General features: G+C 42.3%; 1 protein-coding gene and 1 long non-coding RNA gene across 3 annotated transcripts; one reads left to right on the top strand and one right to left on the bottom strand.

Annotated features, from left to right (window-relative positions):
• Nucleotides 1–1,045: 1,045 nt before the first annotated feature.
• LOC6502250 (breast carcinoma-amplified sequence 3 homolog) lies at nucleotides 1,046–22,319 on the bottom strand. 2 transcript variants are annotated; one of them, XM_001966047.4, is made up of 8 exons: nucleotides 21,151–22,318; nucleotides 14,626–15,784; nucleotides 14,258–14,561; nucleotides 13,259–14,201; nucleotides 12,889–13,195; nucleotides 12,537–12,817; nucleotides 12,313–12,465; nucleotides 1,046–3,146 (listed from the first exon to the last, which is right to left on the bottom strand). In XM_001966047.4, exons 2-8 carry the CDS (start codon nucleotides 15,465–15,467, stop codon nucleotides 2,653–2,655), a joined length of 3,324 nt encoding a protein of 1,107 aa, XP_001966083.1. In that variant the 5' UTR covers nucleotides 15,468–15,784; nucleotides 21,151–22,318; the 3' UTR covers nucleotides 1,046–2,652. The 2 variants fall into 2 exon arrangements, with proteins under 2 accessions (XP_001966083.1, XP_014759977.1); XM_014904491.3 differs by lacking the exon at nucleotides 1,046–3,146 and adding an exon at nucleotides 4,719–9,983 and having other exon boundaries at nucleotides 21,151–22,319.
• Nucleotides 15,924–23,813, top strand: LOC123257542. Its single transcript, XR_006507637.1, has 2 exons — nucleotides 15,924–16,115; nucleotides 23,570–23,813. It is a non-coding gene; the product is annotated as an uncharacterized LOC123257542 (long non-coding RNA).
• Nucleotides 23,814–23,940: the final 127 nt, after the last annotated feature.

Here is a 23,940-nt window from a genome sequence, read left to right as displayed (position 1 = left end):
TTTTCAATAAGGGGTTAATCCAGTTATCATCATCAGGGGGTTTCAGAGGGAATAGTTAATTTATCCTTAAAATAGTTATGTTTTAAAAGGATTGATCTTTATTGGTAATAAAGTATTTTCTATGAAAGAATCTTGCATAACTATATTTAAGATATTATAGTATCTTTATAATCCGATCAATAACTTATATAGAATATCTGATATATCAGCCGATCAAATTTAAGCCAATATCTCGGCCAAAAACAGATATCTCTCAACTGATTTGGAATCAGAGCCTCAATCCCCTTCGATCTGCATCCCAGGATCAATAAAGTCTGCCAAAAATTAATTTGATCCAACTTTAGAAATAAAATAATAATGGTACCCCTTTAAAAAATATGAAAAAAAAGAAAAAATTGTTGATGCCATGTTTTTATTGGTAGTAGTATGGTAGTACCCTAAATTCCAGGATCAGGAAGTTATAACACTCGCTGATCGGTTAATTATTACCCGAGTTATGGCAAGTAGATCCTATACTCTTCATAAGATCATGATCCTTTTGATCCCATGTCCTTTGACGATCTGTTTCCTCGTAATATCCAGCCAAAACCCAAAAAAAGTAAGACAATAATTTTGAGGTTTTTTAGTTTATTTATTTATTTATAGTATATGGTGGGGTCGAGTTCGAAAAACGACTCCGCAAAATGAATTCTATGACACATTCGGTTATACAAATGATTTAAAAAAGATCCTTTCTTGTATATATATATATATATTTTTAGAAGCAGTTTTTCTTTTTCACTTTCGATTAACTAAGAAGGATAAGGAAGGACATGCGATGACGTGAAATGAACGTCGGATTATATATCGAATAGATATGGGTTTTAAGTAAATTGTCTGCCAATTTGCGATCGTACGATTAGGGGGTTTATATAATGTATATATATATAATATACTATATATATATGTGAAGTCATATCGGCGTTCTAACTTAAAGAGCTTAAAAACAAAAAAAATAAAACAATTTGAAATCGAAATATGATAGTTCTCAAGTATAAAAAATATGTTTTTGTTTCTTCTCCTTAAACTTTGCTCCTGTTTTCTCTTCTTTTTTTTCAGTGTTTTTTTTTTAATTTGTATTTTTTTTTGTTTGTTTTTTTTATAAAATTTGCAATCTTCTATCCACAACCTCAACCTGGCCAGCAGTATGCGTGTGTGTGTGTGTGTGTGTATGCTTTAAAGGTCCTTATTTTTTTTGTATCTATGTATCTATTATTTTTTTAAAATATTTCTTTTTTTTTCTCAGTGATCTCAGTTAGTCAGTTTTGGAATCAGGAAGCGGCAACAAGAGCCAAAAAAAATAAAGAATCTTATTGCTTATTTTGTTATTTTGGGATTGCGTTTCTCAGAAGGCTCCTCTCTTAATATATATGTAAATATATATATTATATATATAGTCGTTTCTTTAGTGTAGATTCATAAAAATATATATCTGCATATGAAGCCTGAATTCTATTTGGGGATGTCGATGATACGCATTTTCAGTTTATGGATATGTTTTTATTATTATATTCAGTGTTTTTAGTTGGTGTTCCGGTTTTGATTTTTACGTTTTTGCGTTTTGCGTTTTCGTTTTTTGGAATGAATCTTTTGAAAAATCAAAGAAGCATATTAAGAAGAAACTGCGAATGCTGAAGGCAGAATTAAGATTTGGAATTGGCATTAACTGTACAGTATTTTGGATAAGGCAGAGGTCCTTCGATCAGGATACTCTGGCAGTGCTCTCACAAATCGCACTATGCTCCTATTACAAAAAAAGTGGGATGTTTCAACTGGACTTGGTTCGGTTCACATAGAAAACTATTCAAAAAAAAAACTATCATCTAACATATAGACACAAAAGTCGATAAAAGAATAAAGTATATATATATCTTAAAAGAACATTAAATTGGGGATATCGATTGTAGTGAAAGGGGGGGGAAAAAAATATAATTTCTTAGACTAAGGTAAGTAAATGGAGTCACTAGACTATTACATCATATTCCATATCATATTTTGTGGTTCCTCTTGTGGATCTCTTGTTGCCATTTGCTAATCGTATTATATATTTAATATTGTATTGTATTTTCGCCTCATTATTTATTTCTCATTACTATTCTCAATGTTTCTTTTTTTTTATATTTTGTTTTAAATTTTATTTTAAATATCACGGCATTCAGCTGAGGTCTGATCTGATCTATTTCTTATGTTTATATATCTTTTCTTTAAACTTTTTTTTTTTTATTGCATTGGCATTTCACATTTAAGTTTTCATTGTAATTTGTTGAGAGTTTTTTTTTCTTTTTTTTAAATCAAAAATCAAAAAATCTAAAACTTAAAAAAAAAAAAAGGAAAAATGCTAACACAGTTGTAGATAAAGATACAGATACGGTTACAGAAACAGATACGAATACAGTTGCGAATGGATGTGGGGGATTAAGATACAGATACAGATACGGATGCGGGCTGCTAACGGTAAAGGATATAGGGAAGAACAAAAGCACCAAGAGACAAGTTTCTGTTTTTTTTTTTCTTGTTTTTTGTTTTTTTTTTTTTTTCTTCTTAAGGACGCGGCTTGAAGAGATGCGAACAAATCCGTCGCAAATGGAGCTGGCCGGCCCGCTGCATTAACTCTCACAAATTCCGCCGGGAGCCCCGCTCCCTCACCCGTTCCTGCTCCTGATCCTGATCTTCCTCCTCATCGTCCTCGTCATCCAGGCCATCTCCTCCTCGTCCACGACCTCCTCCCATTCCGGCACTCTCGCTGAAGTGCATCAGATTGGTGTCCATCAGGCCGCCGTTGGTGAGACTCAATGGAGGCGACGACTGGGCCGGCGGACCCTCCAGCGAGAGGCGACTGTTCGTGCTGATGCTGCTCATGCTCAGCTGGTCGTCGAAGATCTCGATGTTCACCACCGTCGAGTGCTCTCCGCCCACGCCCTGCTCCCCGTACGAGTTCCGGATCGGATAGGAATCTCCGCCAGATTCGATGGCAGCCTCCGACTTCTGCTGCTGCTGACCACCTCCTTTGGGATTCATGTTGCCTTTGGTTGGGATTATGTTGTTGTTTATATTGTTGTTGTTATTAAGCGAAAATCCGTCCAACTGGTCCTTGGCGAAGTAGTTACCTGGAAAGGATACACAAACTGCATGTTATTGAAGGATTCAACTTGGAGCTCTTTTTAATTATTTAAAAATATTATTGGATTAGGACATTGAAGCAGAATGATGGAAAATCGATCCACAAATCGTTTAAGGTATCCCTTTTAAGGATCGGATGAGAATTGGCCGAGATATAGCTATGGACTTGGGCCAAGTACAAAAATCCAGCATTTTGAAGGGGATGCCCCACAAAATATTGAAAAATTTTGAAAAAATATTTTCTGTTGGGATTTTGATGCAGACCTACGGGAAATTGATCCACAATTCGTTTAAGGTATCCCTTTTAAGGATCGGATGAGAATTGGCCGAGATATAGCTATGGACGTGGGCCAAGTACGAAAATCCAGCATTTTGAAGGGGAGGTCCCACAAAATATTGAAAAATTTTCAAAAAATATTTTCTGTCGGGATTTTGATGCAGAATTACGGGGAATTGATCCACAAATCGATTAAGGTATCCCTTTTAAGGATCGGATGAGAATTGGCCGAAATATAGCTATGGACGTGGGCCAAGTACGAAAATCCAGCATTTTGAAGGGGATGCCCCACAAAATATTGAAAAATTTTGAAAAAATATTTTCTGTCGGGATTTTGATGCAGAATTACGGGGAATTGATCCACAAATCGATTAAGGTATCCCTTTTAAGGATCGGATGAGAATTGGCCGAGATATAGCTATGGACGTGGGCCAAGTTCGAAAATCAAGCATTTTGAAGGGGATGTCCCACAAAATATTGAAAAATTTTCAAAAAATATTTTCTGTCGGGATTTTGATGCAATTATGGGGAATTGATCCACAAATCGTTTAAGGTATCCCTTTTAAGGATCGGATGAGAATTGGCCGAGATATAGCTATGGACGTGGGCCAAGTTCGAAAATCAAGCATTTTGAAGGGGATGTCCCACAAAATATTGAAAAATTTTGAAAAAATATTTTCTGTCGGGATTTTGATGCAGAATTACGGGGAATTGATCCACAAATCGTTTAAGGTATCCCTTTTAAGGATCGGATGAGAATTGGCCGAGATATAGCTATGGACGTGGGCCAAGTACGAAAATCCAGCATTTTGAAGGGGATGCCCCACAAAATATTGAAACATTTTGAAAAAATATTTTCTTTCAGGATTTTGATGCAGATCGACTGGAAATCGATCCACAGATCGTTTAAGGTATCCCTTTTAAGGATCGGACGAGAATTGGCCGAGATATAGCTATGGACGTGGGCCAAGTTAGAAAATCCAGCATTTTGAAGGGGATCCCCCACAAAATATTGAAAAATTTTGAAAAAATATTTTCTGTCGGGATTTTGATGCAGAATTGCGGGGAATTGATCCACAAATCGTTTAAGGTATCCCTTTTAAGGATCGGATGAGAATTGGCCGAGATATAGCTGTGGACGTGGGCCTAGTAGTAAAAATGGTTGAAAATGTTTGAAAAATCTTAAAAATAATAGTTTTTTGTTGTTTTTTATGTTTTATATACATCTTAAAGTCGTTATCTTAAAGAAGTAAGCCCCCTTTCCAAAAAAAACCAAAAAATGTTTGGTCAGAGTTTGTTGTTTTAACTAAAATTGCATTTATTTAATTATACATCATTTAATTAAATTAAATTTTAGTGTTTAGCGATTTCCTTGCCTCATTTTCATCCGTCTATCCATTTCTCAATCGTAAATCATAAATACTGCGAGTTAGACATAATTTGTTTTCTTTTTTAACTTTATATATATACACAAAAAAAAAATTGGATTTTCTTCTCTTTTTTTTTATACAAATCTTAATCAAAAAAAAAAATAAAACAAATTAAAAAAAATTAAACGAAACAAAAAACAGACAGGAAAATAAAATAAATTCCTACGAGAGACCATTGCTATTAAATTAAATAAATTAACAAATACAGTAAAATATTGATGAACAAATAAAAAAAAGGACAGTGGGAAGTGTGGGGGAGGGGGGCACAATTAAATATGAGTCCTTGGAGGGGGGTGAGGGGAAGGACAAGAAAACTTAACGAAAGCAAAGCCTGAAAACAATTTCTAACAATTGTGACATTGGACAATTAGTGTTAATTAGGAGCCGTTAGTTCGGATCAGTTATCTATATCCTGGCCCGACTAACGGTCCTCTTTCCTACAGGATATATAGCTGCATGAGTGTGTGTGTGTGTTTCTTTGTGTGAGTAAGCTGGGGCAGGATATCCGGTTTTTTTTTTAAATTTCTACCATTTTCTTTTAAATGTTTTGTTTTTTTTTTCTTTGTTTTTTATATACAATTTGAGAGCATTATTTAATTAATTCTTCTTCTTTATGCTTAGTCTTTTTTTATAATAAAAGTGTGTGTGTCAGTGTGTGTGTGTGTGTGTGGTTTACATATCGTATTTTCGTATAATTATTTATATAATTTATAGAAATATGTATAGCTAACAATATAACTTTTTGCACATAAAAATTGGTTAGTAATTAAATATTTTTGTCCTTTTCTATTTGTTTTTTATCCTTTTTTTGTTTTTTAATTTTTAATCTTTATATTTTAACGAATCGCTACAGTCGTTTTGGTTTTTTTTGTTTTGTTTTTTGCTTTAAATTATTTTGTTTTTAAAAACTAACTTTTTTGTTTTCTGTTCTCTTTTCGATAAATCACAATTTTTTTTTGCAGTGTTTTGTGTATTTTGTTTTGTTGTTTTTTTTGTTGTATTTTTTGTTGTATTTGTTTTTGTTGTTGTTGTTGTGTTTACTGAAGAGTGATATATTTCTCATTTTTTGTTTTTGTTTTTTCTTTTTATTCCCATAGCTAGAATCTGTTTTTATGATCCTGGCAAGGATCTAAGCAAGGATTCCGAGGGGAGTGTCCTTTTTTTTTGTTAAGAGAGAGAGAGGGGGGTATGTTTGCTGCTGTCTCGGCTTGGCTATTTTACGCTGCTTCTGTCCTGTTTCTGGACCTGATCTCCTGGTCCTGATCCCAATCCTGGTCCTGATCCCAATCCTGATCCTGGTCCTTGTCCTTGTCCTTGTCCAGTATCCGGCTCAGTTACCTGATCCTGTGACGGCGACTGGGACAACAACGGCGGCGACTGCTGCAGCGCCTGGGCAGAGGCTATCCGATGGCCGGGAGGATCCTCCCGATTCGCATACAGATGCCACAGGACCACCAAGCTGAAGACGCACAGCAAACAAATCGCTAATTCTTATCTCTTGCGGCGCTTTGTCTTTTTCTTTGTGGCACTCGGCGGGCTGGCCACGCCCACCCCCAGGCCCACGGCGGTGGCACTGCCGGCGATGGCCGGAAGCGATGAACTGGCCGCCCCACTGGCGCCCGAGCTTCCTCCGCCGGCGGCAGCTCCGCCCGCCACCTGGGAAGTGGAACTGAGACCCAGACCCGTGGGATCGGGATGAACAGTGGTCTCCACACTGCTCTCCTCCGCCGAGGACGTCGAGGAGGATGTGGCCGCCTCGATGGCGGCGATCAGATTGATCTTGTGCTCCAGTTTCTTGGTCTTGAGCTTGTGCGGTGTGGAGCTGCTCGTGGAGGCGGAGCCGTAGACCAGGTTGTCATCCGAAGTGGTGGCCGGCACGGGTCCTTCGCTGTCCGTGGTGGTGGAAGTGGTAGTGGTGGTGGTGGCCACCAGGGTGCCAATGGCTACGCCACTGCTGCCAAAATGCAGCAGGTCCTCGGGCAGGGATTGCTCCGGTTCCGGTTCCTCTTCCTGAGCTCTAGCCGGAGGCTCTAGCTCCTCATCCTCCTTGCTGCCGCCCTCCGGCAGCTCCAGCTGGGAATCGCACATGCTGACACTGATCAGCGGACGCAGTTCCTCATCATCCGGCTCCCGTTCCTGCTCCCGCTCGCGCTCCCTCTCCCGCTGCTGCTGCTGGAGCTGGAGCTGCTTCAGGCGCTTGTGCTTCTTGCTCAGTTTCTTGACCGGCTCATCCATGATGACGATCTCCTCGGAGCCGGAAGAGTTATTCGAGGTGGATGTGGATTTCTGCAGGGCCAGTGTACTCAGGGGTAGATACTCTGGTTCCGGCTCGGTCTCTCCATCTTTCTCCGGTTCCAGTTCCTGCTCCTTGATCCTCTCCTGCTCGTTTTCGTAGTGCAGGGATCCGCAAAGGGCCAGGACCAGAGTCTGCTCAGTGAAGCCCCTCGGCGGCGGGGAAATGGTTCGGGGAATCGCGGCATTCTCCAGCAGCGGACTCTCGAAGTTGATCAGACTGAGCTGGGCGTCCTTGTCCGCATCCTTCTTGGACGCCACCAGGGGTTCCAGGGGCTCCAGAGCTGGCAGCGGTGGCAGTGCCTCCAGGGGCTTCAAACCACTGAGAAAGTCCTCGAAATTGTCCTTGACGGCGGCACCACCTGGCGACCGTGACTCCTCCTTGGGCGGAGTGACCAATCCGGGCAGCAGCTTTTCGTCGCGCTTCTTCTCCGGACTCTTGGTGGTCTTCTTGTTGCCCAGACTGGGATAATCCTGGACTGCCGGCAGTTTGGCGGGTGTCTCCTCGGCGGAGACTCGTTTCCAGGGACTGGCGGGCAGGGGGACAGCCACTGGTTTCTTGACAGGATTGGCTGCCGTTTCCACGACTTTGACGACATAGCTGGAGGTGGAGGAGGAGTCTTCCAGGGGTTTAGTCTTCTCAGCAGATTTCTCCTTCTCTTTCTCGACCTTGTCCTTGATCTTTTTCTCCTTCTCCTTCTCTTTCTCCTTCAGCTTCTTCTCAGCCTCCTCGCGTTCTTTCTCCTTAAGCTTCGCTTCCTTTTCCAATTCTTTGAGCTTCTCCGCCTTCTCTTTTTCCTTCAGCTTCTCCTCCTTCTCCTTTTCTTTCAATTTTTCTTCTTTAATTCTCTCTTCTTTTTCCTTCTCCTTGATTCTTTCCAATCGTTCTTTCTCCTTGAGCTTCTCTTCTTTCTCCTTCTCCCTAAGCTTTTCCTCTTTTTCTCTCTCCCTAAGCTTCTCCTCCTTTAGCTTGGCTTCTCGTTCCTTTTCCTTGAGCTGCTGCTCTTCGCGTTCTTTCTCCTTCTGTTTTCGAAGCTTTTCCTTCTCCTTTTCCTTTTCCTCGCGCTCCTTCTCCTTCTTGGCTTCTCGCTCCTTTTCTCTCTGCTTCTCCTCTCTTTCCCTCTCCTTTTCCTTCTCCTTGAGCTTCGCCTCCCTCTCCTTTTCTTTGAGCTTCTCCTCCTTGAGCTTCGCCTCCTTCTCCTTTTGCTTCTCCTCCCTTTCCTTTTCCTTGAGCTTTTCTTCTCTTTCCTTTTCTTTCTGTCTCTCCTCCCGTTCCTTTTCTTTGAGCTTGGCTTGCTTTTCCTTCTCCCTCTCCCTCTCTTTCTCCTTTTCTCTTTGTTTCTCCTTTTCCTCCTTTTCCTTAAGCTTCTCCTCGCGCTCTCTCTCCCTTTCCTTCTCTTTAAGCTTCTCCTCGCGCTCTCTCTCCCTTTCCTTCTCTTGAAGCTTCTCTTCGCGCTCTCTCTCCCTCTCCCTCTCCTTATCCTTGCTCTTATCCTTGCTCTTCTCGATTGTCATGGTTGCTGTGGCTGCTCCTCCCGATGTCTGCTTCTTCTTGGTTACCACCTTTACGGGCTGGGGCTCTTCCTCCTCCTTCTCCTTTTGCTCCTCCTCTGTATCCTCCTTGTCCCAGGAATCAGCGACCAAAGGCTCCTCCTCCTCCTCTTCCTTCTCCTCCTCCGTCTCCACGTGCAGACTCAATCCCTGGGCACTGGCGCTGCTCACCATGACGGCCGCAATGCTCCCCTTATTGGCCAACAAGCTGTCGGCATAGTCCGATTCGGCATCCGATTCCTCCAGTTTCTTCTCCTCCAGCTTCTTCTCCTCCAGTTTCTTCTCCTCCGGTTTCTTCTCTTCAGGCTCCTTCTTCTCCGTGACCTTTCCAGCGACCTTTCCCTTGCCTCCCTTCGCCTTCTTCGAGGACTTCGGCAATCCAATGGTGACCGAAGTGGCCTCGTCCTCGGAGGTGCCGCTCCCGCTCTTCTGGCTGGAACTCTTGCCGGGATTAACCTTCGGCTTGTTGAGATGTGAGAGTTCCGCGAATCTCTGGGCCTGAGCAGCATCCTCCGCGGCTGCCAAGGACCTCAAGGAATCCTTCTGCTGCTGCTGCTGTTGCTTCTCCTGCTGCTTCTGTTGTTGCTGGAGCTGGATCTGGAGCTGGAGCTGCTGCTGCTGGAGGACCTTGTGCGACTGCTTCTGGGTCTTCTGCTTCTCCTTCTGGACCAGCACCTCGTCCACCTCCTTGGCAATGACCGGAACAATCAGCTTATTCCCAAGGACCACTGGCGGCTGGCAACTAGCCACTGCATCCAGGGACTCCTGCCCAGCAATGTCCCTCTGGTCCTTTTGGAGGAGCTTCCGTCGCTCCACCGGATCGTTGCAGAAAATGGCCACCACCGGCCGGAAGAGGGCCTCGTCACAGTTCTCATGGATCACCGTCTCCTCGGCGGCCAGCTGGCCGACCACCTCGTCGAGCATGTCCGTCTGGAGCTCCCCGGAGATGCCGGCATTCAGGTCCGTCACCGTGCCCAGGGGATTCACCATCTTCTCCACCCGAGTATAGCTACAGATGTTCGGCAGGACCGACGCCAGAGCGGCAATGGCGGAGGCGCCACCCTCCGGATCCTCCTGCTCCTCGGCCTCGTCCTGATCGTTGGGGCTGGTCTCGTGCTCGGCCAGGGCATCGTAGTAGCAGGCGTTATCACAGCTGGTCACGGTCGCCATGGCGGCTGGATCGCTGGCGGCTGGAGAGGATCGGCCGGCCGGGCCAGTGGCGGAGCGATGGTAGGTAGCTACGTAGTCTGATGCTCCCGGAGCTCCGGAGGCGGCTGGAGGCGGGGGGGCAATAACGGTGAACGGCGGACAGGGCGGGGCACACACAGAACACAGAGCGGAGAGAAAAAGAGAAAATAGAAGAGAAAAATTATGAGAAAAAGCGCATTTCTTTTTTTTTTCGTTCGTACAGGAAACAAAAAACAAAAAGCCAAAGGCGGAATTTTGATTCTTGATCGGAATTTTCTTTTCAGAATTTTCTTTTCTTTTCTGTATTTTTTTTTTTTTTTTTTTCGAAAATGTTTAATTTGTAAATATTTATTTGCATTGTTGTTTAGTTTTTATATTTTATTTTTTAGCTGGTTGAGCTGCGAAATGTCTTCAAATACTTGTATTTTGAATTATTTTTTTTTTTTGAGCAGTTGATCGACCGAAGCGTTAAAAAATACACTCAAAAAAAAAACAAAATATGAAATCGAACGTGAAACAGAAAAAATAAAATTTTTGTTTATGTTTGAATACAATATTTTGTAATCCAATTAAGTTATTGACTTTTTTTTATTATTAATTTAATTTATTTATATAATTTTTAATTGTTTGTATTTGTTTTTAGTGTGAAAACGAAACGAAAATATAGAGAGAATATTAAGAAAAAAAATCAAAGTTTAGAAAGTAGCGTGACAAGTACACGGATGTTGCATTGATTTTTGGGTAAATAATAAAGAAACTGGATAATAATTGTTTATCGTGAATTTTGTAATTTTTGTTGCGTTCTCGAAATTATTATGGCTTTGGCTTTTTATTAAGAGATTCATGTAGATTAATGTGCTCTTTCCTCTCAACTGTTCTCTTCCCACCCGCTCTCTTTCGCGCTTTCGGGCAGCCCGCCACCCTCCCACCCACTCGCTTTCTCCCTCCATCTCACAATCACTCTCACTCTTCTCACTCGCACGTGTAATGAAATTTCTTTCTTTTCGAATCATTTTTTTTTTCCAAAAATTTTTCATAATTTGTATTTTTTTTTTGCATTAAAAAGCAAATTAAAAGAGACAAGGACGAAAATCCCGACAAGGAGGTTGAGAATTATAGCAGCGAAGAAACAACACACAGAGAGGTGGAAAAGGATAAAGAGGTGGTGGCTATGCCACCTATGTGTGGTGAATAACGGTTGCGGTGAAAACAAAGCGTTTGAAACTTTAAAGTTAAGGAACCTATGGAAAGTTTTCAAAAAAAGTGCACAAAAGGTCAGGGGGTTAAACAGCGACCAATGGGGCAAACAGGTGTTAAGAGTATGGTGTGTTTTCTGTGTGGGGAAAAGGTGTGCTGGTGGTGGTGGTGGTGGGTTTTGGATTTAAAATCTGCTGTGACCAAAAATGTTGTTAGCTTAAATTTAGAATAATTTCGTATTATAATAGAAATATCATCTGGAAATGAACAATTGCATCAATTTTTAAAGGCTAGACAACAAAAAACACCAATTAAAATAGATTTTATGGGTTAATTTTTTTTTAATTTGTAAAAAAAGCTCATTTTTTCCGGCTAGAAAAAGTTAAAAAAATGTCAAAAACTAAGGGTTTTGAAAAAAAAGTACACCAACTTACACCACAAAGACACACACACGCACACACGCACACACACACACACACACAGGCACACTGATAAAGGATATGGAAGTGGGGCAGATGAGGAAGCAGAAGAAGCATGCTTTTTAAGAGAGTGAGAGGGTTAGGATTAAGAGAGGATAGGCGTTAAGGGTCATGGGGGGAGAAAGAGGGAGGGAGAATGGAATGGATCATCATCATTATTATCATCATGGTATATCATCATCATCATCATTATCATCATTATCAACAACCAACAACCAATGCCAATTTCGTGGTGTTTCAAGTCCTTTTTTTTTTTGTCTTTTATTATTAAAAAAAAAGTATTTTATTAAAAAAAACACGAAAATATTTTTCGAATTAAACATTTTCATTTTGAAAGCGTTTTGAAATAAGAATTTAAAAAATATAAATTATGAATAATGTAAAATCTTAAAAAATAGATGTGTGTGTGTTTTAAAAACGAAAAACATTGATTTAAAATTTAAATCATAAATAATAAAAAATAAAAAAAATATAAATAAGAAGAAGATATATGCGAAGACATCGAGATCAACGAAATAAGCCTCCAGTTCCAGGATCTAGGTCTCCAGACACAATCCCTATGTCCTGGAGGCTGGAAAGGATCAACACATCCTTCCCAGAACCTCCAGAAACAAGGGACTTGTCCAGGACCTCTCTCTCTCTCTTTCTCCAGGAACCATCGGCCCTTGTACAAGAAGATTCTCTCAACATGCGAGTAATTATGTTTGGAGGATGTCCTTGATCCTGCCTAGCCACTCACCGGAAGTCTCGCGTCGCGCCGCCGCTGTGGAGGGCGATTCCCGCATAGCATCCGCCAGGTCCTCCTTGAGACGGGTGTCACCATGCCCGTAATCCGAGTCCAAATGGCCGTGCCGGAAGCGATCCATCAGCTTGGGACTCTGCTCGATGCTGCCTGAAAGTTGGAGGAAGGATTAGTCTCCAGAATACCCAAGCAGGAGGTCCTTTTTAGCCCCTCCCACTTACTGTAAGATCCGGATTCAATGAGGACCGGTACTCCGGTGCCAGTGCGACTTGGCACGGCTGAACCGCCACCCACACTGGCTGCTCCCACCGAGGAGGCGGCAGCGGCAGCGGCGGCGGCGACGGCACTCAGCGGCATGTTCAGCGGACTGGAACGATCCTTGACAGCGCCGGAGCCAGCGGCCAAGGAGGAGGAGCCAGCTGCTGTGGAAGGCAGCGTTGTGCTAGACGTCTTGGTGACGCCAATCTCTACAGCCTCCGCGTCCACATGGTTCAGATTGGAACTGTTTTGGGAAGTAAAGAGTTGGAATTAGAACAAGTATCCTTAATCCTTTGGAAGGAGTAGAGTCCCTACCCGCTGGGCGTGTTGTAGTTTTTGAAAACAAACTGCGGACCCATCCAGAGCCGGCGATGGGGACCCGCATGCGTGATAATCTCCACCTGGGCGAGCCAACTCTCGGCCCGCTCGTCCGGCTCATCGAAGTGATGGGCGCTGTCCAGCAGGAGGCTGGCATGGCGATCCTTGATCAGCCAATTGTCCAGCGCCAGCGGTGGTTTGATTTCTTGAGATCCATCCTTGCGCCTGCCCAGATTCCACTGGGCTCGGGCCTCCACCTCCAGTTCGATGGGCGTGTCATCACAAATCTTCTCTTTGGCAACATCTATTGGACGGACAAGGACCAGGATTAAAAGGATATCAAGGATAGTAACCAGATAAGACTCACTTGAGGGTAGCTTCGTGTCCAGATCGTACTGGATGAGCGCCCCATGGCCGGCCATCACGAAGAGCGAGTCGACCGCCTTGCGCTGGACGCGATGCGGTGCCTCTCGGGTCGCCGCGGGCGGTTCCAGTAGCCAGGATCGCGACTTGGCGAATATGGAGCAGACGCTCAACGGCTTCCCGCTGTCGTCCGAGAGCGAGGAGAGGCGCTGTCGCTGCCGCTGGCTGTTGCTGCCGCCTCCTCCGACCACTCCATGGACACCCGAACTGACACCCGAGCCCATGCCGCCGCCAACGCCCACACCACCGCCCATGCCCACGCCCAGACCCGCCGAACCGGGTGGGGATCCAAGCGTGAAGGGCTGCCGTAGCTGGGCCAGGGGCTGGACCACCGACGGCCGGGGATAGGGGGGCAGCGTGGGATTGTGGTATGGCTGCAGCGACTGGACAAAGGTGGTGCTCTCCGAGTGCGAGATCGGGGAGCTGGAGCGACCGTCGGCGCCCAGACCGGCGCTCCGGTGGAAGCGCGACAGCTTGTTGACCACGTGCAGTGAGGTGTGGGTGCGGACGCCCATGGCGCCGCCGTAGGGCGTGATGGGGAAGACGTGGGTGGTGCCGCGCAGCGTCGATACGGCCGCCCAGCGCGAGTCCAGCGAGAAGGCTATATGTTGCACCTTGGCACTGGTATCGCCCCGATGCAGCACGTAGAGATGGTGCACGGCGGCCAGGCTGCTGCCCACCGGATGCGGCTGCACCCGGAACACATGGAAGTCATGACCCCGCCGGTCGGCCGTTAGCAGCAGCATGCCGGAGCTATCGAACTCCATGGCCACCAGTGCCTCGCTGTGGGCCACAAAGTGAGCCACGATGGGATCACCGCCCGCCTGGGCGCCGCCACTGGAGCTCAGCGGTGTGCCCGACGTGGGGCTGTAGTCCTTGACGGGATGCTACGGATAAGAGGATTAATTGAGACCTAGAGATGGATCTTCCTCCTCCAACTCACCTTCACATCGATGATGGTCACCACGCCCGACTGCTTGGCATCCGGGCCGCCGCTGGCCGAGTCGAAGCTACTGCTCTTGGAGCTGGCGCCGCTGCCGGCCGTGGTGCCGGTGAGTCCGGCGGCCACCTGCTCGCCAAACTCCCGCAGCCCCTTGCCCAGGGACTTGGCCGCGTTGAGGACGGTGGCCGTGTAACTGGGGACGCCCTCGCCGTCACAGCCGCCGCCGCTGCGCTTGGAGTGCAGCAGCTTGTGCTCCGCATACGCCAGCCAGCGCGGTCCCAAGGCAATGGGATTGGGATTGATCCTGGAAGGGATACAGATACAAAATAAGGATATATGGCATGGCAGGGAACCATTTGAGGACTCACCCCGGGCTGGGATAGCAGGTGGTTATGGTAAGGCGGTCCTCCAGTGTCCTGGCATCGAACACCGCTATCCGCTCGTGGAAGGTGATGACCACCGCCGACCGGTTCGCCTGGATGTCCAGCACGGCGTTCTTGAACTTGATCGTCTTCACCTGGGCGCCCGTCTTCAGGGAGACGAAGTTCACGGCACTGAACTGTGCGGCTGCCGAAGATGCAGGTCCGGCCGAGCCGCCACTGCTGGCCAGCCCGCCACCCAGGCCGGATGGGCCGCCGGATAGAAGACCACTGGCCGCTGCACTGCCGCCGTCGACGAGGGCCACCAGGGGACGCTTCTCGGCGAAGCCATCGACCGGCTCATCCGCCCGACCGTTGTCATCCAAGGCGGGGGCAGTTGCCGGCGTGGGCAGCACCCGGAGGGCAGTGACGACGCCGTGCCGCCAGGATAGCACCTCGACGGCCTCGCCGTTGGCGGGTATGGCCCACACCTGGACGCCCAAACCGTAGCCGAGGATGAGGAGGAGCGGCGGTGCCGCATTCCCCTCCAGCTCCCAGTCGTCGCCGAACCGGGGATCACTCACATCGGCACAGGTCTCGAAGCGAGCCCAGGTAATGGTGTCCTTGGGATCCTGCACCGGCTGATTGGCCAAAGTGACATCGTTGATGAATCCGATGGCCGAGTCGAGGATCGAGCGATCCGATACGGTTTGTGGCGGGACAACGGCGGGCACAGCGCCACGCATACCACCGGAACCGGAACCGGATCCGATCCCGGACCCTGAGCCAGATCCCGATCCAAGGCCGACAACAACGCCGGAGGGATGGCGACGGGGCGAGTCCGCGGACATGATGTGATGGGCGGTGCTGGGGATGCTGTCCGGAAGGTATTGGCCGGATGCTCGCCGCCGGAGAGCTGCTCCGCTCTAGCTGCTACCACAGCTGCTGGCGGTGATGCAGTGCCTCCACACTGGAGGGCAGTGGATTGGCAGTGGCAGTGGCTTCCTATTCCAGTGTGTTCTCGCTGCCTCCTCGGAGACACAGTGTCTGATCTGCTTCGCTCGCTATACTCTGTCCCTTTCTCTCTCTCTCTGCTTGCTGCTCTGCTTATTTACTCTCTCGTTTGCTTCTGCTTCTGTCTCTCTTCCGCTTCGCGCCTTGTTGTCAACTGCAAGTGGAGAAAAAAAAACAACAAATAAACAAATTGATCTCACACATACACCTTTACAGTGCTCCACTCTCTCAACTCTCTCAAAAAACTCTCTCCGCTCTCTCTTTTTCTACGTGCAAAGGGCATTGGGGTGGACCTCAACAGGTTAGAGGCACAGAACTCATTTAAACAACCGTTACATGTACACAGGTCTATAAATGTGGTTCGCAGTTAGACATTCTTGGTGTTATCAAGTGCTATTCCCAGATAGCTTCTAAACAAAGCAGACATGCTGGCAGTTTGGCTTTTCCATTGTTTTTATTTGTAAATAAAAACTTTAAATGCGTCGGTAATTAGTTATACTACCAATAAAGTACATTTATTATAACGAAGTAACCACTGCGTATGCGTATATTTTATACAAACATAAAAAAATATTTGTTTTTATATTATTTGTTGGTATAACTTATATTTTATTTAATATACGTAGACACCACTGCGTATGAGTAATATATTTTACCTCACAGAGAAGTACATATATTTTCTTTATTTTAAAATTAAATCTTTAAATCCATTTAAGTAATTAATTAAGTAATAATCGGTTATTAGTTGAGTTAACTATAAAGTTTTTATAAATATATGTAAATACGTATTAACCACTGCGTATGAGTAATATTTTAAACGTCACAAGTTTTTTTATAAAAAACATATTTTGACAACGTAATTTCTACAGGTGGAAAACAACTTGTTGACAGATTATGCAACTTATTTTTTTTTTTATCGAATTAAAGGTGTTTTAGACTTAAATAGAGGTCTGATATAAAATAAATCTGTTTTGAAGGATAATTGGTCTAGGTCCACCCTTGAGGTGCGCACTTCGCAGTCTCTTTCGGTCTATTTTATTCCGTTCTGTTTTCTTTTCCCTTTGTCTCAATCAAAATTGCCTCAATCTTGCCACCCTCCCCCTACCCCCCTTCTGCCACCCACTGGTCTTACCACTTTATTAGCGCATTACGTGTACTTTCTGTTTTGTGTATTGTTTTTTTTTTAGTTTTTATTATTATTCAGCTTTTTTTTTTTGCCTTTACCACTTTGTATGCTACATGTACATATGTATTTCTCCCCTTGCTTTTGGTCAGTGTTTCAATTCCATGGGGCGTAAATTAAGTGCAATAAAACAACAAAAACAACAACAACAACAAACTAAACTGGCCAACAAATTGAACAAATTAAACAAATTTAAACTAGTGAGGAGACAAAATAGGCCTTTCTAGTGCGGAGACATTTAATTAAAAAGGTCAAAAAAAAAACTCACAAAAACATTAATAAACTAATATACCCCATGCAGTAAATGGTAATGGGTATTAAAATAGCATTTGTGCTGGTATTTTTTTTTTTCGCATTGCCAACACAAAACGCAAAAACAGAAAGAAACAGAAAAAAAAACAAAGCTCCAAACAAAAACAAAACCCCAAAGTCACGCAGCCATCATCAGGCCATTGCTTCAGCTTCAGCTTTTTGGTTTTTGGTTTTTTTTTTTGTTTTTGGCTTTGGGTTCAGGTTTAGTTATATCAACAGCTGCTATATCTCCTCCCCCTCCCCCTTTAACTTCTAGTTTTCGGTTGGAGCTTCTCGTTTCTCGTTTCCGCTCCCTTTTTCGCATCTGATTCGCGCAGCAGCGAATGGGGGGCGCAGCAGAACGCAATATGCAAACACAAAGAAGTTTTTGGGGGGGAAGAGTGGCTAACAAAAGGCTAAAATAATGATTTGTAATCAAAAATAGATATTACTAAGCCTTAAAAACAATTTATAAATTTAAAAAAACATTTTAATTATCAAAAAATATAAAAATGATACAATCTAAGAATATTAATTGGCTGCAATTATACAAATAATAAATAAAAAAAGAGAAAGTAAAGCTAACGGTTGATTTTGAGTCTCTCTTAGGGATCATAACGGGTTCTATTCCCATCACTGATTAACCCATTGTTTATTTTATATTATTATTATTTAAAAAAAATTGTTTTTAAATAAAGGTTGTCAAATTTTTTATATAAATTCTTGATCTGATTGAACATACCCTATATATAATATCCCCTCCCATAGGACACGGGTGAACGATCCCCATTCATGATTACTCAAGTTGCGATTGAACGAATGCAATTTGCGAAAACTTTTCCAGCTGCGCACACACGTGGGTCAGTAGTCCCCCATCCCGCCCACTACACCCCACCCTCGGACCTCATAGATAGAAAAAATGAGGTAATTAAGAAGCGAAAACTATAAATGCACATAGTACTTAGTATTCGCCGTCGCATCAGGAATTGGCAAAAGATAAGACACGACTTAAAAAATGATTCAATTAAAAGCTTCAACAAATTGCGAAATTCTCAAAGAGAGAGACAGGAAATTCCAGAGAACAAAAATAAACTTAAAAAAGTATTTGAAAAGAATTTAACCCCCAAAAATATGCTCGATAGAGATCTGCTGTCAAGGGTTAAGCCTAAAAACGGTATTCACAAAAGCTTACAGTGACGCACGAATGACAAAGGAGGATGGGTAACAAGGGTGCTGGTATGCTACTGTGGGTTAGAGAGAGAAATGGGGTATGGGGGTACCGTTGCATACGCTGCATTCCTCAATTGGGTCGCCACACGCGCAACAACAACAACAACAACAAAAACAATAACTGTAACAGCAACAAGCTTGTTCAAAGCAATGTCACACACACACATAGACAGGCATTGCTTGGAAAAGTCAAAGAGAAATAGGGAGAGCCTCCCCCTCAGGCCATCTCTCTTGTGCTCAGCCCGTGGGGACACTCAGTAATGCATTTGTCTTTGTTTAGCAATAGGCACTAATTCATGGCTAGAATTCAATGTTAATTCAGTTTAAATTCCATTAAAAGCTACAAGAATATTTTAATTTAAAACACATTTCCTTAAAAACAAAGATTTGAGGAAAGGATCCAAGAGAGAGAGAGAGAGAGTTGTTATGATCCCATATTTACAGTTATTTCATCAAAATATTAAATCCTTCTCTCTCTCTCAGACTATGATTTGGGGAGAGAGAACTACTCCTACCTGAAGAGAGTGCCTGTGAGAGTGTGTGCGTGTGCCTTGGGGATCCTATTGTTTATGCTGGCATTGCCGAAAGCCACTTGACAAAAATCTGAGAAAAAAAAACTTTTTGTTTCCTTTTTCGGCGGACAAAGAGAAATATCTCACTCACACAACTGTACCTTATGGTTTTGCATTTTTGCAAACAGGTGTTACTAAAAATACCACAACACACACATACTATTCTACTGTGAGGTATGCAATTTGATTACCATTCGTAATAAAAAATATCTATTTTTTTTTGGTTCTTACGCTCTCCTACTTTATAGGGTATTTGCGAAACGGATCCTATATGGGAAGAAGTTCATCAACCCACCCAACAGCTGATTATTTCGACAGATTGCAAACAAAATATACCTTCCATCAAAACAACAGCAATGATGAGAAATATATATGGATGTCTATATAGGTATATCAGCACACACCCCCTCACACCTGCTGCTGTGCCTCACACCTGGCAGCCTGATAAGGCAGCCGCGTCCCCCCAACCTTTGGTAGTCCTTGGGGCGAACAAAGGAGCCCTCGGCCCCCAGCTAGATAAAACTAACTACAGTGAGGCCTGGTCCATACTATTTTTAATCAATTTATTTAAAAATAGTTACTTATTAACATTAAATATTTGTATTACTGTTTCTATTTTCTACTCTATTTATTTAAATTTTTAAATAATTTAGCTACCTTATCGAAGTCTACCTGTACTGTTGACAGGAAGGAATGCAATTTTCGCTTTTTTCTCTCTGCTCTGTGTTTCGGGCTTATTGTCAATGCCAATCCGCCCACTGGGCCACCACCAAACATTAGAAGTCAGATTGTCAGATTTTTTGGCAAACATTTCTATTTGGAGGAATGTGTACAGAAATATTTCTCTTTGAGGGCCTTAAGAAGGAGGGGGAGGGTAGGGGGATGGATGGATGGTCATTGGGCAATTGAAAAAAATGTCACTTTTAAATGGCATCGTTGATGTGCGTTTTAATTGGTAAATGAAGCGAAAATGAAACACAAATTTGTGTCATTCGAATTCCTATGTTTTTGTTATTGTTTTTGATACAATTTGAAAACAAAGAGCCGAAAACACAGCAATTATCAAAATAAACGAACAAAAGAGACAGAGCGAGAGGGAGGACAAAATGAAAACAAAAATCTAACAAACACACACACACACAAACACAGATGCACTTGAATGCACACAAGCGCAATAACGGCAATTCAGCTGCACAGCACTGTGGGACAATAATAAATATAACTCATAAAAAATTAATTTATTTTTAAGTTTCCTTTATAATTGAAACTCTTTTTAATACAAATATTAATAATAATATTTGAAAAAATATATTAATATTAATATTATAGAGAAAAAATGTCCCATAGTGCATCTGAATGTTTTGTTCTCTCCCACTCGTTCCACCTTGCTCTCTCTGCCACTCTCTCTCTCTGAACTCTCAGTGCGGCACAGTGGGATAAAATCCTAAAGGTCACTGTTCATTAACATAATCCGCGTAAAAAAACAATATGATCCATTCCTAGTCACTTTTTATTGGATTAAAGAACTATTTGATGGAAAAATACTTAAAGATTAAATATTTAAAAGAAAATGTCGAGCTATTTGTTTGCGATAACAGGGCTAGTTTTAAGTCATTTGTTTATTAATCAATATTTTTGTCGCTTATCACACTGTAACCAAATATGTTTCACTATCAGTGTTCGTTTTGTATAGTTTGCTTTGTTGTTGCTCTTCGTCGTCTAATGCGCACCAATATTTCCCACTGCGTATATACATATGTACGTGTTTTGTTTGTTTGTGTTTGTGTCCGTGAGCAAGAAAGAGACAAAAGTGGCGAGAGCCATCGAGGAGCCAGGAGAGCAACCTAGCGAGTGTATCTGTGAGATTCTTTTTTTTTTCCATCATTGTTTGTGTTTTGAAATATTGTTTTTTTTTTCGCGTCACAGGCCAAAACAAATTTCCACTACGTTTGACATTTAAATAACTGCAATCTCTAGATGGTACTCTTTCTTTGCTCTATTTGCTTTTCATTGCCATTGGCAGTCCTATTAGCTCTTTGTTTTACGCCATTTCTGGGGGGAGGGGAGGGCACACAATAAACAAATAGTTGCATAAATATAAAAAAAAAAAACCTTTATTTTTTTCACCTACGTTATGTACACAAATATACAACACACACACACTTATTCGCACATAGATTTTTCTTTTTGCGCGTCAAACAAAAACATTCAGAAGAAGAAACTTGAAGAAGAAGAGCCACTTACCACTTGCGTTGTTCCGTCAGCAGAGCAGCTGAAACACAACAACACAACAATTCCAATCGTTCCGGCCACTCGTTCGATTCGCCCGTTCCCGTTCTCAGTTGGTCCGCTTGCTCTAAAGAAGAGCGCGCGCAATAACAACAACACAAACAAAAATCATATGTTTTCAGCTGCTGGCTCTCTCTCTCTCTCTTTGCTTTTGCTTTGTTGTTGTTGATCTCTCTCTCTGTGTAGTTGGAGTGGGGAGCGGGGGTGGTTGTCTGTTGTCTCTTGTGATTCTTATGTTCCTTTTTCGTTAGTTTTGGAGGCGGCAGCAGCAGCAACAATCTCGAAACTCAAACTGCGTTTTTCAATGTTTCGTTTCTCTCTGTTTTTTTGTTTTTATTTTTTTATTTTTTATATTTGTAATTTTGTTATTTTATTTTTTTATTTATTTCTGGCCTACCCTTTCGCCTTTGCCACGCCCGCCGTTAAAAAATTGTTTGAAGAAAAGTGAGCTGTTGCGGGATGATGTGCTTTACTTGTTCGCCTTTTCCAGCTCACAGAAAACTTTTTCGTTTTGGGCTTTTATTATTATTTCAAAATCGCTTCTCTGTCGCTGTCTCTGCTTCTGCCACTGCCACTGCCGCTGCCGCCCTCTTGCTGGCTTTTTCTGTGCGCACTGTGAGCACACCAATACAAACACAAGACGTTGCTATTGCTAGTTTTGTTGTTGTTGCTGTTATTGTTGTTGTTTCTGCTTCTTCTTCTCGATAGCATACAAATTAACTGCGACATTAAGTCGCCACTGATGTTTTTCTAATATTATTTATTTATTTATTAGTCTTGTTAAATAATACAATCAATCTCCGTACATTTCTTTCTGGATTTTATGCGTCGCAGCAACACAAAATGCAACCAAAAAAAAAAAAGAACGAGTCCTGGCGAAAAAAACAAAAAAAAACGAACTATTTTCTACCAGACTGGCTGCCTAGCTGTGCTGGCTTTTCGACTTTTGTGTAATCTTCTGCAGGGGACACTTCGCACACAATTTTATTATATAGTATTTATTTTGGTTGTTATTATTTTGATTGCTGGCCTGTTTCTATCTAGCTGCGGTAGTGACTTTGTTGTTGTTTGTTGTTGCTACTTCAGTGTGACCCTCAGCCAGAGTATACAAAATACCACAGCTGTATGGTATTTTTCCCCACTTACGTTTATCAACACCAATTTATGTTTGTGTTTTTTTCATTAACAACACTGAAAACTTTCCTATATAACGGACACTCCTTTCCCTACCAATTTCATTCGGGCTCCTGGCGCCCGAACAACAAGTCTTATTTTCTTATTATTATTTATTAAATTTTATTTTATTTCTTAAAATCTAAAAATATTTAATTTATTTGCTGATATTCATTTATTCATTTTTTTAATAAAGTTGGCGAAGGCTTTGGAAAGTGGTCATAAATATCGAACGCTTCTTTAGATATGTATTCTTCTATTATTTAATTTATTTATTTGAAAATAACACTGGGCCCTCTTGAGTTTCTCTTGGGTAGCTTTCGCTTATTTTCTTATATTTTTAAATTTTTTAAAAAAAGTGTCTTATAAGCGGACTCTTGTTGCCTCAAACTTTTTATTTTTTCTTACTTTTCTTAATCCTAACTATCATTGGAATGTTAGTGTCTGGAGAAGTGAGATCTGGGTCTGTTTTCACAAAATGCTTCTTTTCTTACATTATTTATTATTAATTTTTATTTTTTTTATTTTATGGCTTGCGCTCTCCTTGCACAGTGCATGCCCTTAAATTGTTGAGAGTTCCTCCTTCATATTTATTTTTTATTTTTTTATTTAATTGAAACTTTTTTTATTAACTTGCCTTAGCTCTCAATGGCATACTTTAAATTTAGAAAATCTTCTTTTCTTATATTTTATTATTTTCTATTAACTTGTTTCAGTACCACCATAGATGGCACTCAATGGCATACTTTAAATTTAGAAAACCTTCTTTTCTTATATTTTATTATTTTCTATTAACTTGTTTCAGTACCACCATAGATGGCACTCAATGGCATACTTTAAATTTAGAAAACCTTCTTTTCTTATATTTTATTATTTTCTATTAACTTGTTTCAATGCCGCCATGGATCTATCGGACCCGATCATGATCGCGAGCAATGGGTTCTCCTATAACAATTTTTGCTTTTCTTAAGGAACAGGAAGATCCTAAAAATCCTTAATTCGCAGCAGAAAAAGAAGCCAGCAAGGAAGGATGATCCAGCGAAAACCTTCTTTTCTTATATATTTCTATTTTCTATTAACTTGTTTCAAAAAATTATCGATTTCCGCCAGCCACCATGGATCTATCGGTCCCGATCATGATCGCGGGCAGTGAAAAGCCTCGGGTTCTCCTATAACAATTTTTGCTTTTCTTAAGGAACAGGAAGATCCTCAAAATCCTTAATTCCCAGCTGAAGAAGAAGCTAGCAAGGAAGGATGATCCAGCAAAGAAGGACGACTGCAGGCCATTTAAAGAAGGTTTTTGGGGACTACATGGAAGGAGTTCAGCCAGATGGATCAAGGAGAAGGATTTGGAAGGAATGCCCGGATTATTGAAAGAATTTTACTGTTTTTATATCTGCTTTGTAATAAATATTGAGTTCTGATTAAATATTATAACGTTTTAATATCTTTTGTTTCATTTTCTTGATGTGAAGCAGGAAACAATTATTAAAAATTTTAAAAATTATATATTTGTAATAAATATAAAGTTGTGCATTAACGCTTTAATATCTTTTGTTCCTTTTTCTGAAT

This window comes from Drosophila ananassae, chromosome XL (genome assembly GCF_017639315.1).
Source record: "Drosophila ananassae strain 14024-0371.13 chromosome XL, ASM1763931v2, whole genome shotgun sequence".
Classification (NCBI taxonomy): domain Eukaryota; kingdom Metazoa; phylum Arthropoda; class Insecta; order Diptera; family Drosophilidae; genus Drosophila; species Drosophila ananassae.
Note: the sequence above shows the minus strand (reverse complement) of the source record. Positions and strands in the feature narration are given on the sequence as shown.

Bases quoted from the DNA above. Each gene is read 5' to 3' on its own strand.
- LOC6502250 (XM_014904491.3), bottom strand. From the start codon at position 15,467: ATGTCCGCGGACTCGCCCCGTCGCCATCCCTCCGGCGTTGTTGTCGGC. The intron at 12,818-12,888 runs GTAGGGACTCTA...TTCCCAAAACAG, and splicing joins AACTACAACACGCCCAGCGG to TTCCAATCTGAACCATGTGG. The intron at 12,466-12,536 runs GTAAGTGGGAGG...TCCAACTTTCAG, and splicing joins CATTGAATCCGGATCTTACA to GCAGCATCGAGCAGAGTCCC.